The 13779-nt window shown below is 47.4% G+C and overlaps 1 protein-coding gene across 1 annotated transcript; it reads right to left on the bottom strand.

Annotated features, from left to right (window-relative positions):
- Nucleotides 1-10318: 10318 nt before the first annotated feature.
- LOC146182875 (uncharacterized) lies at nt 10319-11602 on the bottom strand. The gene has a single exon (XM_084608658.1). It carries the CDS (start codon nt 11600-11602, stop codon nt 10388-10390), a length of 1215 nt encoding a protein of 404 aa, XP_084464784.1. The 3' UTR covers nt 10319-10387.
- Between the last annotated feature and the right edge of the window lie 2177 nt (nt 11603-13779).

The raw sequence follows: 13779 nt of genomic DNA, 5'->3' as shown, positions 1-13779 counted from the left end.
GTGTCCGAAGACCTGCCAGCGCTGGTTACAACAACTTTTAGTAGTTCTTACAACTTTTGGAGCTCGAGTTGGGTCCAGAAGTAAAAAAAAAAGGCTCCCGTTGGGCAGGAAGGCTCCGCGCTCTCTACAACACAGGCTGTGTCCGAAGACCTGCCAGCGCTGGTTACAACAACTTTTAGTAGTTGTTACAACTTTTAGAGCTCGAGTTGGGTCCAGAAGTAAAAAAAAAGAAAAAAAAGCTCCCGTTGGGCAGGAAGGCTCCGCGCTCTCTACAACACAGGCTGTGTCCGAAGACCTGCCAGCGCTGGTTACAACAACTTTTAGTAGTTGTTACAACTTTTAGAGCTCGAGTTGGGTCCAGAAGTAAAAAAAAAAAAAGGCTCCCGTTGGGCAGGAAGGCTCCGCGCTCTCTACAACACAGGCTGTGTCCGAAGACCTGCCAGCGCTGGTTACAACAACTTTTAGTAGTTGTTAAAACTTTTAGAGCTCGAGTTGGGTCCAGAAGTAAAAAAAAAGGCTCCCGTTGGGCAGAAAGGCTCCGCGCTCTCTACAACACAGGCTGTGTCCGAAGACCTGCCAGCGCTGGTTACAACAACTTTTAGTAGTTGTTACAACTTTTAGAGCTCGAGTTGGGTCCAGAAGTAAAAAAAAAGAAAAAAAAGCTCCCGTTGGGCAGGAAGGCTCCGCGCTCTCTACAACACAGGCTGTGTCCGAAGACCTGCCAGCGCTGGTTACAACTTTTAGTAGTTGTTACAACTTTTAGAGCTCGAGTTGGGTCCAGAAGTAAAAAAAAAAAAGGCTCCCGTTGGGCAGGAAGGCTCCGCGCTCTCTACAACACAGGCTGTGTCCGAAGACCTGCCAGCGCTCGTTACAACAACTTTTAGTAGTTGTTACAACTTTTAGAGCTCGAGTTGGGTCCAGAAGTAAAAAAAAAAAAAGGCTCCCGTTGGGCAGGAAGGCTCCGCGCTCTCTACAACACAGGCTGTGTCCGAAGACCTGCCAGCGCTGGTTACAACAACTTTTAGTAGTTGTTACAACTTTTAGAGCTCGAGTTGGGTCCAGAAGTAAAAAAAAAAGGCTCCCGTTGGGCAGGAAGGCTCCGCGCTCTCTACAACACAGGCTGTGTCCGAAGACCTGCCAGCGTGGTTACAACAACTTTTAGTAGTTGTTACAACTTTTAGAGCTCGAGTTGGGTCCAGAAGTAAAAAAAAAAGGCTCCCGTTGGGCAGGAAGGCTCCGCGCTCTCTACAACACAGGCTGTGTCCGAAGACCTGCCAGTGCTGGTTACAACAACTTTTAGTAGTTGTTACAACTTTTAGAGCTCGAGTTGGGTCCAGAAGTAAAAAAAAAGGCTCCCGTTGGGCAGGAAGGCTCCGCGCTCTCTACAACACAGGCTGTGTCCGAAGACCTGCCAGCGCTGGTTACAACAACTTTTAGTAGTTACAACTTTTAGAGCTCGAGTTGGGTCCAGAAGTAAAAAAAAAAAAGGCTCCCGTTGGGCAGGAAGGCTCCGCGCTCTCTACAACACAGGCTGTGTCCGAAGACCTGCCACCGCTGGTTACAACAACTTTTAGTAGTTACAACTTTTAGAGCTCGAGTTGGGTCCAGAAGTAAAAAAAAAAAAGGCTCCCGTTGGGCAGGAAGGCTCCGCGCTCTCTACAACACAGGCTGTGTCCGAAGACCTGCCAGCGCTGGTTACAACAACTTTTAGTAGTTGTTACAACTTTTAGAGCTCGTGTTGGGTCCAGAAGTAAAAAAAAAGGCTCCCGTTGGGCAGGAAGGCTCCGCGATCTCTACAACACAGGCTGTGTCCGAAGACCTGCCAGCGCTGGTTACAACAACTTTTAGTAGTTGTTACAACTTTTAGAGCTCGAGTTGGGTCCAGAAGTAAAAAAAAAAAAAGGCTCCCGTTGGGCAGGAAGGCTCCGCGCTCTCTACAACACAGGCTGTGTCCGAAGACCTGCCAGCGCTGGTTACAACTTTTAGTAGTTGTTACAACTTTTAGAGCTCGAGTTGGGTCCAGAAGTAAAAAAAAAGAAAAAAAAGCTCCCGTTGGGCAGGAAGGGTCCGCGCTCTCTACAACACAGGCTGTGTCCGAAGACCTGCCAGCGCTGGTTACAACAACTTTTAGTAGTTGTTACAACTTTTAGAGCTCGAGTTGGGTCCAGAAGTAAAAAAAAAAAAAAGGCTCCCGTTGGGCAGGAAGGCTCCGCGCTCTCTACAACACAGGCTGTGTCCGAAGACCTGCCAGCGCTGGTTACAACAACTTTTAGTAGTTGTTACAACTTTTAGAGCTCGAGTTGGGTCCAGAAGTAAAAAAAAAGGCTCCCGTTGGGCAGGAAGGCTCCGCGATCTCTACAACACAGGCTGTGTCCGAAGACCTGCCAGCGCTGGTTACAACAACTTTTAGTAGTTGTTACAACTTTTAGAGCTCCAGTTGGGTCCAGAAGTAAAAAAAAAAAGGCTCCCGTTGGGCAGGAAGGCTCCGCGCTCTCTACAACACAGGCTGTGTCCGAAGACCTGCCAGCGCTGGTTACAACTTTTAGTAGTTGTTACAACTTTTTGAGCTCGAGTTGGGTCCAGAAGTAAAAAAAAGAAAAAAAAGCTCCCGTTGGGCAGGAAGGCTCCGCGCTCTCTACAACACAGGCTGTGTCCGAAGACCTGCCAGCGCTGGTTACAACAACTTTTAGTAGTTGTTACAACTTTTAGAGCTCGAGTTGGGTCCAGAAGTAAAAAAAAAGAAAAAAAGCTCCCGTTGGGCAGGAAGGCTCCGCGCTCTCTACAACACAGGCTGTGTCCGAAGACTTGCCAGCGCTGGTTACAACAACTTTTAGTAGTTGTTACAACTTTTAGAGCTCGAGTTGGGTCCAGAAGTAAAAAAAAAAAGGCTCCCGTTGGGCAGGAAGGCTCCACGCTCTCTACAACACAGGCTGTGTCCGAAGACCAGCCAGCGCTGGTTACAACAACTTTTAGTAGTTGTTACAACTTTTAGAGCTCGAGTTGGGTCCAGAAGTAAAAAAAAAGGCTCCTGTTGGGCAGGAAGGCTCCGCGCTCTCTACAACACAGGCTGTGTCCGAAGACCTGCCAGCGCTGGTTACAACAACTTTTAGTAGTTGTTACAACTTTTAGAGCTCGAGTTGGGTCCAGAAGTAAAAAAAAAAAAGGCTCCCGTTGGGCAGGAAGGCTCCGCGCTCTCTACAACACAGGCTGTGTCCGAAGACCTGCCAGCGCTGGTTACAACAACTTTTAGTAGTTGTTACAACTTTTAGAGCTCGAGTTGGGTCCAGAAGTAAAAAAAAAGAAAAAAAAAGCTCCCATTGGGCAGGAAGGCTCCGCGCTCTCTACAACACAGGCTGTGTCCGAAGACCTGCCAGCGCTGGTTACAACAACTTTTAGTAGTTGTTACAACTTTTAGAGCTCGAGTTGGGTCCAGAAGTAAAAAAAAAAGGCTCCCGTTGGGCAGGAAGGCTCCGCGCTCTCTACAACACAGGCTGTGTCCGAAGACCTGCCAGCGCTGGTTACAACAACTTTTAGTAGTTGTTACAACTTTTAGAGCTCGAGTTGGGTCCAGAAGTAAAAAAAAAAAAAAGGCTCCCGTTGGGCAGGAAGGCTCCGCGCTCTCTACAACACAGGCTGTGTCCGAAGACCTGCCAGCGCTGGTTACAACAACTTTTAGTAGTTGTTACAACTTTTAGAGCTCGAGTTGGGTCCAGAAGTAAAAAAAAGAAAAAAACGCTCCCGTTGGGCAGGAAGGCTCCGCGCTCTCTACAACACAGGCTGTGTCCGAAGACCTGCCAGCGCTGGTTACAACAACTTTTAGTAGTTGTTACAACTTTTAGAGCTCGAGTTGGGTCCAGAAGTAAAAAAAAAAAAAGGCTCCCGTTGGGCAGGAAGGCTCCGCACTCTCTACAACACAGGCTGTGTCCGAAGACCTGCCAGCGCTCGTTACAACAACTTTTAGTAGTTGTTACAACTTTTAGAGCTCGAGTTGGGTCCAGAAGTAAAAAAAAAAGGCTCCCGTTGGGCAGGAAGGCTCCGCGCTCTCTACAACACAGGCTGTGTCCGAAGACCTGCCAGCGCTGGTTACAACTTTTAGTAGTTGTTACAACTTTTAGAGCTCGAGTTGGGTCCAGAAGTAAAAAAAAAGAAAAAAAAGCTCCCGTTGGGCAGGAAGGGTCCGCGCTCTCTACAACACAGGCTGTGTCCGAAGACCTGCCAGCGCTGGTTACAACAACTTTTAGTAGTTGTTACAACTTTTAGAGCTCGAGTTGGGTCCAGAAGTAAAAAAAAAAAAGGCTCCCGTTGGGCAGGAAGGCTCCGCGCTCTCTACAACACAGGCTGTGTCCGAAGACCTGCCAGCGCTGGTTACAACAACTTTTAGTAGTTGTTACAACTTTTAGAGCTCGAGTTGGGTCCAGAAGTAAAAAAAAAAGGCTCCCGTTGGGCAGGAAGGCTCCGCGATCTCTACAACACAGGCTGTGTCCGAAGACCTGCCAGCGCTGGTTACAACAACTTTTAGTAGTTGTTACAACTTTTAGAGCTCGAGTTGGGTCCAGAAGTAAAAAAAAAAAGGCTCCCGTTGGGCAGGAAGGCTCCGCGCTCTCTACAACACAGGCTGTGTCCGAAGACCTGCCAGCGCTGGTTACAACAACTTTTAGTAGTTGTTACAACTTTTTGAGCTCGAGTTGGGTCCAGAAGTAAAAAAAAGAAAAAAAAGCTCCCGTTGGGCAGGAAGGCTCCGCGCTCTCTACAACACAGGCTGTGTCCGAAGACCTGCCAGCGCTGGTTACAACAACTTTTAGTAGTTGTTACAACTTTTAGAGCTCGAGTTGGGTCCAGAAGTAAAAAAAAAGAAAAAAAAGCTCCCGTTGGGCAGGAAGGCTCCGCGCTCTCTACAACACAGGCTGTGTCCGAAGACTTGCCAGCGCTGGTTACAACAACTTTTAGTAGTTGTTACAACTTTTAGAGCTCGAGTTGGGTCCAGAAGTAAAAAAAAAAAAGGCTCCCGTTGGGCAGGAAGGCTCCGCGATCTCTACAACACAGGCTGTGTCCGAAGACCTGCCAGCGCTGGTTACAACAACTTTTAGTAGTTGTTACAACTTTTAGAGCTCGAGTTGGGTCCAGAAGTAAAAAAAAAGGCTCCCGTTGGGCAGGAAGGCTCCGCGCTCTCTACAACACAGGCTGTGTCCGAAGACCTGCCAGCGCTGGTTACAACAACTTTTAGTAGTTGTTACAACTTTTTGAGCTCGAGTTGGGTCCAGAAGTAAAAAAAAGAAAAAAAAGCTCCCGTTGGGCAGGAAGGCTCCGCGCTCTCTACAACACAGGCTGTGTCCGAAGACCTGCCAGCGCTGGTTACAACAACTTTTAGTAGTTGTTACAACTTTTAGAGCTCGAGTTGGGTCCAGAAGTAAAAAAAAAGAAAAAAAAGCTCCCGTTGGGCAGGAAGGCTCCGCGCTCTCTACAACACAGGCTGTGTCCGAAGACCTGCCAGCGCTGGTTACAACAACTTTTAGTAGTTGTTACAACTTTTAGAGCTCGAGTTGGGTCCAGAAGTAAAAAAAAAAGGCTCCCGTTGGGCAGGAAGGCTCCGCGATCTCTACAACACAGGCTGTGTCCGAAGACCTGCCAGCGCTGGTTACAACAACTTTTAGTAGTTGTTACAACTTTTAGAGCTCGAGTTGGGTCCAGAAGTAAAAAAAAAAAGGCTCCCGTTGGGCAGGAAGGCTCCGCGCTCTCTACAACACAGGCTGTGTCCGAAGACCTGCCAGCGCTGGTTACAACAACTTTTAGTAGTTGTTACAACTTTTTGAGCTCGAGTTGGGTCCAGAAGTAAAAAAAAGAAAAAAAAGCTCCCGTTGGGCAGGAAGGCTCCGCGCTCTCTACAACACAGGCTGTGTCCGAAGACCTGCCAGCGCTGGTTACAACAACTTTTAGTAGTTGTTACAACTTTTAGAGCTCGAGTTGGGTCCAGAAGTAAAAAAAAAGAAAAAAAAGCTCCCGTTGGGCAGGAAGGCTCCGCGCTCTCTACAACACAGGCTGTGTCCGAAGACTTGCCAGCGCTGGTTACAACAACTTTTAGTAGTTGTTACAACTTTTAGAGCTCGAGTTGGGTCCAGAAGTAAAAAAAAAAGGCTCCCGTTGGGCAGGAAGGCTCCACGCTCTCTACAACACAGGCTGTGTCCGAAGACCAGCCAGCGCTGGTTACAACAACTTTTAGTAGTTGTTACAACTTTTAGAGCTCAAGTTGGGTCCAGAAGTAAAAAAAAAAGGCTCCTGTTGGGCAGGAAGGCTCCGCGCTCTCTACAACACAGGCTGTGTCCGAAGACCTGCCAGCGCTGGTTACAACAACTTTTAGTAGTTGTTACAACTTTTAGAGCTCGAGTTGGGTCCAGAAGTAAAAAAAAAAAAAGGCTCCCGTTGGGCAGGAAGGCTCCGCGCTCTCTACAACACAGGCTGTGTCCGAAGACCTGCCAGCGCTGGTTACAACAACTTTTAGTAGTTGTTACAACTTTTAGAGCTCGAGTTGGGTCCAGAAGTAAAAAAAAAGAAAAAAAAGCTCCCATTGGGCAGGAAGGCTCCGCGCTCTCTACAACACAGGCTGTGTCCGAAGACCTGCCAGCGCTGGTTACAACAACTTTTAGTAGTTTTTTTTTTTTTTTTTTCTTTATTGCCGTGAAACACAAAACAAAAGTACACATAATAAAACACGTCAACTACACTTGAGCTAACGCGTACGCGGCTAAAATCTTTTCAGGTTCACCAACTCATCAAATAGACATTGCCATTGTGGTGGATCCTGCTGCATCCTGAAAGTTTCGCGTATATACACCGCACTTTCAATGAAGTTTTCACGCGCAGATCGTGTATTTATCTCTGCGTGACGCACCTGCATTCGTGTTTTCCACAATATATGGAGGCCAAGAAGCATAATTAAATCATAAGGTGCATCATCGTTCTGCACTGGTAGGAATCTTATGCCGTAAGGAGTTAATGGAAGTTGCTTTTTAAATTGTCCTTTGGAGGACGTCCCATAGAAAGATAGCATCCCAACACTGTAAGAAGACGTGTTCAATGGTTTCCGGTTTTTTTGCACAACAGGCAATTTGTTGTCCATGGGACGAAGATACCTTTTTCATTCAGCCAGGTTTTAACAGGGAGCGTATTAGAGTGAAGTTTGAAAAGGAACGTTTTAGCAGACGGCCTCACGGGCATCTTCTTAACTCTTTTCAAAACGTCCTGCCCTGGGCCTCCACAGTGTAATGCCCGGTAAAAAGGCACCGGCAGCATCACGTCAATGAGATCTTTATACAGTTTTTTTCTGGGAACATTGAAAAGGTAATCAAAAGAAAACCGCACTTCCAGCAACTTGCACGAAAAAACAACCTCGCGCAGGTAGCCAGTCACAGTACCAGGCATGCTTTCACATGACACAATCCATTCAGGGAGCAGCCTCTGCAATCGCACTTGCATCACAGTTCTTAGAAAGGTATCTTTTTGATCACGCAGGAATATAAATCGCGAGACCACCTGACGCAAGAACAGATGTGCTAGGCCAAGCCCGCCCCTTTTAACAGAAATAAACAAATTCGTGCGGGCGGTTTTTTCCCATGTGGATGCCCAAATAAAAACAGCAAAAACGCGGTGCATTTTCTGAATTGAGGTTCGTGAGACACACAACACATTCATGAGGTACCACAGCCTCGAAATAAGAAAAACATTGCAAATAGAAGCTCGCGAAAACATTGACAGTTGCCTTCCTTGCCACGCATCCGCTTTTTCTTTCGCTCTGGATGTTTCTTCCATCCAGTGCACGTTGGGATCTCGATAACAATCTAAAGGCACGCCTAGATATCGCGTTGGGAGAGCAGACCATCGCAGCTTACAGAAGAAATCAGGTGTCACGTCCCAATCACCGTGCCAAAACCCAGAGCTTTTCTCCCAATTGATCATACATCCGGTTTGATCACAAAATGTTTGGACGACACCCGTAACTTCACAGATGCTCTTTCTAGTTGCACAAAACACTGCTATGTCATCAGCATATGCTAGCATTTTCACGTGTGCTGATTGCAGCTTGAACCCTAAAATGCGATCGCTATCAATGATAGCCAAGCAAAGTGGCTCTAAATACAGTGCAAAAAGCAGGGGTGAGAGCGGGCAGCCCTGCCTTACCGATGAACGTACTGCGATGCTGTCAGTCAGTTCACCATTCACTATAATACGGGTCGTGCAGTTCGCGTAAGCCATTTTAACACCCTCCACTATGACTTTTCCAAGGTTAGAATGCTCCAAAATGGAAAAAAGAATTTGGTGGGAAACACGGTCAAAGGCTTTCGCCAAATCTAACTGCATCATGGCTATCTGACCACCGAGTGCATCAACACATTCTAGTACGGTTCTTGCGACATGTATATTCGTGGCAATGGATCGACCCTTGATGCCGCACGTTTGATGAGACCCAACCAGTTTTTTTATTACGCTTTGCAGTCTTTTTGCTAAAACCTTCATATACACCTTGTAGTCAACATTGGTGAGGCTAATCGGTCGATATGACCCCACCAACAGTCGTTTCTCCGGATCATCTGTCTTGGGTATTAGCACAATGTGCGATGTAGCGAAAGACAATGGAACAGTATTACGTTCATAAGCTTCAGTGATTACATCGAGCATAAACTGAGCCGCATACTGCTGAAAAGTTTTAAAGAAGGCGGCGCTTAGACCATCCGGCCCAGGTGCTTTCCCAGGTGTCAGGTTATCTATTGCAGATTCTATCTCCTGCAACGTTATCGGTGTTTCTAGGCGCGCTTTACTTTCGTCATCTAGTGCAGGCATCAGTCTTAGAAAATCTGTTTGAAAGCCGCCTACAGTCTCAAGCTTAGCGCTAAGCAGTTCTTCGAAGTGCTCTGCTACCGCACGCTTAATATCTTTAGCATCTTCAGTGATATGGCCGGCATACCTTATACTCCTTATTTCTTTCTGGCAGGCGTATCTTTTTTCGTCTGCTAGGGCTCGTTTTGTCGGCACTTCTCCAGCCCAAAGTTTTTCAGCCCTTGAACGTATAACAGCCGCTGTGTATCTTTCGCTGTCGATTGTTTCCAGATCACTTTTAATCTCTCGTATTTTACTGGCGAACTGCCCTGGCACTGAACTTTCCATGCTCAAAAGAAACTCGAGTTGTTCATTCAGTTCTTTTTCTTTTTCTTTTTCTTTATGCCGCACCTTACTGCTCTTTTCTATGGATTTCAATTTGACCCACTCTTTGAAGCTGTCCCATTCCGCTGCAAAACTTACTGGTCGCATAGCCAGACGATCTTCAAACTCGGTCTTAACTTCCATAAGGAACTCTTCATCGGCGAGAAGTTTGGCATTCAGTTTCCATAGGAACCAGTTAAAGCGCGATTTCTTTCCTGCCCTACCGAACACTGCACTCACGAGACAGTGATCGCTGAAAGACACAGGTTTGACCTCATATGCAGTACATAGGGAAACAAGATCAACCGAGGCATACACCCTGTCCAATCTAGCATGGCTATCTCGCTGAAAGTGCGTGAACTCTGGTTGGTTTCCTGTGGAGAACACACTACCAATATCCTCAAGGCCGTATTCATGCACAAGTGCATTCAACAGCTCGGAGCTTCTGTCTCTTCGAGGTTTACACTTCGCCGCTCGGTCCACAGCAGCGCACACACAGTTGTAATCGCCAAGTACAAGCAAGATTTTGTCGACCTTCAACCACAATTCAATAGACTCAAAAAACAATTCACGTTCGCATTCTGAATTGGGAGCATACACACACACAACACGCCAGCATAAATTACAGTAGGTAAAATCAGTAACCAAAAGCCGACCACTTGGACAGGCAAAAACGAACTCTACACTTACTCCCAGCGTGTTACGTATAAATAAAAGGCATCCACCCGATACACCAACAGAATGGCATACACACACATAAAAGTTTGTCTGAAAAGAAGCCACCATACGGTCAGTGCTTTCTTGGCTCTCAATCTTTGACTCTTGCACAGCTGCTATATCTATATCATTATCCACAAGGAGGCGACTGAGCTGGCATTGTCGCCTTCTCGCTCCCAGCCCTCTTGCATTCAAAGTAGCTACGTGTAACGCCGAATTAAGCTTGAGAGTCATGTGTTAGAAAGGGCCGCTCGTACCCGCTTGGTGCCTACCTTCATGGTTGCGTGGCCTCCGCTTCTGAAGAAGAGCGGCATATGTGTGCACGTATTGTCCTCCCAGCAGAACATCGGGCTGCATCCAAACGAAGTCCAAGCACCGTCTGTCATTTTTGCTCACACACGCCCCGCTTGGTTGCAGAATGTTCCTGACGCTGGTCGGTAGGCAGCCGACCCACAAATCGTTCAGGACACCACAAAACCTACGGAGGCGGTTTCCCCGCCTGCCGCGTGTCGGCAGAGAAGTTCGGCTTCGGTCTCAAAGTCGATCTTCGGATGCCCGCAGTTTTCGGCGGCGGCTCACCACAAACGCCGCCTGGCAGCTGAGTCTCCTCGAAGCTTTCCTCGTGTGGACGTTTTGAGGCAATCAAGGCCGCTGTCTCCGGCCCAACTTCCATGGCATCAGTGCAAGGAGGCTCAGTACTCAGATGCTCCTCAGCGTCAGAAAACTTGATTACGTCTTCTGACTCTTCCTTTGAAGCGCTTTCGTGGTCCTGTTGGTCCTGCGATGGAACGTGCGAGACGTGCCGAGTTTCATTCTTTTTACTTGAGACCGTCACCTTTTGCTTAGTTAAAACCGTCATGGAAGGCGCGTCCTGTTTCGTTGACTGTCCTCTAATGTCGGCCGCCTCCTCCGCATCCACCTCATCCATTATCAACTCGGACGTGTCCTCGCTGGTCCCAGGTCCGGCAATGCTTGCGTAGGTACGTGCACACTGGCTGTCTTCATGACCGAACCGTCGACAGGTTCCGCAGCGAGGAACCCGGCACTCCTTGCGTATGTGACCCGTGTTCCGACAGCGTAGGCACAAGGGAGGTCTGCCTGGCACAACAACGAGCGCCAGCTCACCGCTAACGTTCAACTGATGTGGCAGGTCATCCAGCTTCACGCCAGCTTTCAATTTAAGCGTGACAAGTCTAGTAGTCGAGCCTTTTTCTACCATACCTTTCACACGCCAGCGCTCCCTTGTAACTTCCAACACCTTTCCATACGGCGTAAAGGCAGCACGCACATCCTCGTCTGGCACGTTGTGTAAAAGCCAGTGAAGTTTCAGTCGCACGTCCTGGTTGGCCGGGTCAATTACCAAGCAGCGACCGTTTTTCACACACAACACACCGACACTAACAAGCTTGGTCACCGCTTCAGGATCCTTGAGAGTGACAGCCCAGACGTGGCTCATCCGATACGCCCCCATCGCAACAACATCGGGGATCAGCGAATGCTGTGCCAACGCGTCGCGGAAATCTTCCACCCGGTACGGGCGGGCCCTGATATCGGCGTGCAAAAAAACAGTATTCAAAACAAACCGACCTGTTGGCAGTGCAGGCAAAACGACCTGGTAAGTGGTTTCCTGTTCAGCAGTCCTGTTACCGCGGCCTGACATGGCCGCTGAAGCCGCTCCTGAGGAGCCCTGCATCCTGCGTCCGTTCACTGGCGTGGCCGGAAGCAGAATCCCAACAACTTTTAGTAGTTGTTACAACTTTTAGAGCTCGAGTTGGGTCCAGAAGTAAAAAAAAAAGGCTCCCGTTGGGCAGGAAGGCTCCGCGCTCTCTACAACACAGGCTGTGTCCGAAGACCTGCCAGCGCTGGTTACAACAACTTTTAGTAGTTGTTACAACTTTTAGAGCTCGAACAGGAGCTGTTGGTGGGCTAGTTGGTGAATGTCTACTGTAGTCATGGTGAAATGCGCAACAAACACGACACAAAAGTAAGAGGAACACGTATCACGGGACGAGCGCAAACTACCAACTCTTTATTGAAGGAAAAAGGGAACAAATTTATACTCTCGGCAACTCAAGCGTTCAAAGCTCAATCGTTTTTCACCCCTCCGCTATCAGAAATCATGGATGACATGGCTCAGCACGTATGACTAAACACCTTAAAACAAGGTTAACTAAAAATAACTGATAAGAACCTTAGCAAACGCAGTCAGTCTCAAGTACTCGAAGCAAAAAGCAGTCAAAGAAAACAAAGTCAAGTATGTGAAGCAAAGGCAGTCAATCGCTCGTAGCAAAAGCAGAGTCAAGTATGCAAAGCAAAAGAAGTAAAAACAAACAAACAAACAAAACTTAACAACAAGAACGAACAGGGCAAAAGTTAACGAACAACCTGTATCAATAACAGTCAAACTCTCGTGGCAAAAGGCCGTGTCATCTATGCGAAGCAAAGCAGTCAAAACCTAAAACTTTAGACAATGTAAAATAAAACATTACTTTATCACCTAGGACAGGTCGTCAAAGCCAGTAACAATCAGTTGACCCTGGGTCTCGCGATTTAAAAACAACTCAAGCGTGCAGTCCAAGCGGTCAAGTCACACGTGCCTAATTTTCATACTCTAAATGCCGTTTTCAAAAAGGCTACTTCATTTCTGTACAGGACGACTGACGCGTCACTAACGCAGTTACTATCGTTCTTTATAAAAAACGCTTCCAAAATCTCACGTGCATTGGCACTACTGCCCCTGCCAAGAATCTTTATCTCATGAAGCCTTGGCTGACATTTGCAGGTTCCGCAATGCTCAGACAAATTTGTGCTAATATGTTTATCGCCTAATGACCGTTCATGCTCCCCTGCACGCTCATTTATGCAGCGCCCAGTCTGGCCTATGTAGGCCTTTCCACAAGTTAGTGGTATGGTGTAAACTACACCTGTCGCGCATTTGACAAAGGGCTTCTTATGTTTTATGGTACAGCCACCTTTCCTTTCTTTCTGCTTTACAGTGCGTGAGCACAGCTGGCCTAGCTTCTTTGGTGCGGAGAACACCATGGGTACTGAGTACCTGCCGGCCACTTTCTTCAGGCTGTGCGCGACCTTATGCATATAAGGTACCACGACCGGTCTTGTACCATTGTTTGGAGCCCTTCTGCGCGCTTTTCCCTTCAGCTTCTGAAGCAGGGTTTCGCTTACTGCCGTCCGGATCGCACAGGGGTAGCCCGCCGCTTCCAATCGAGACATTTGGTTTTCGAAGCTTTCACTCATTTTGTGCTCACATGACTTCATGAGTGCGGACTCAAGACAATGGGTAGCAATGCCTCTTTTGACCGTCTTGGAGTGTGCCGATTCAAATGGTAGAAGATCCTTCGCTACCCTGGGGTGGTACATCCAACAGAGGCTATTATTGGACAGGGACAGTTGCAAGTCCAAAAACTGTAAGGTGTTTGCTTTGGGGGCTTCATGCGTGAAAGTCAAGCCCTTACCCAGTATTTTAAACTGTTCTAAAATTTTAGTCGTCAACTCAGTAAAATCCCCATCATCCTGCTCTAAGAGAATTAAAAAGTCGTCTACATATCTGTACACTTTTAAAACTTTCATGCCTTCTAATGCAGTCGTCAGGGAGCGGTCAATATAGGATAAGAAAATATTACACAAAACAGGCGCCACGCAAGATCCAATGCAAATACCTTGCCTTTGTAAGTAAAACATGTTGTCATATTCTATAAAAGTGCTGTTAAGGTAGAATTCAAGAACAGTAATAAAATTGTCTGCATTCATACCCACAGAGTTCTGAAAGGACACTTCTCCATTTTCTTCTATACAGGTTTTAACAGACAATAGAAGCTCGTCGTGAGGAACCGAATAAAAAAGGTCCTCCAC

This window comes from Amblyomma maculatum, chromosome 7, assembly GCF_055883805.1.
Source record: "Amblyomma maculatum isolate TAMU_Amacu chromosome 7, ASM5588380v1, whole genome shotgun sequence".
Classification (NCBI taxonomy): Eukaryota; Metazoa; Arthropoda; class Arachnida; order Ixodida; family Ixodidae; genus Amblyomma; species Amblyomma maculatum.
The sequence above is the reverse complement of the archived record's forward strand: the minus strand, read 5'-3'. Positions and strand labels throughout refer to the sequence as shown.

What these genes read in the sequence shown, in the direction of transcription:
- LOC146182875 (XM_084608658.1), bottom strand. Translation starts at nt 11,602, where the DNA reads ATGCAGGGCTCCTCAGGAGCGGCTTCAGCGGCCATGTCAGGCCGCGGT.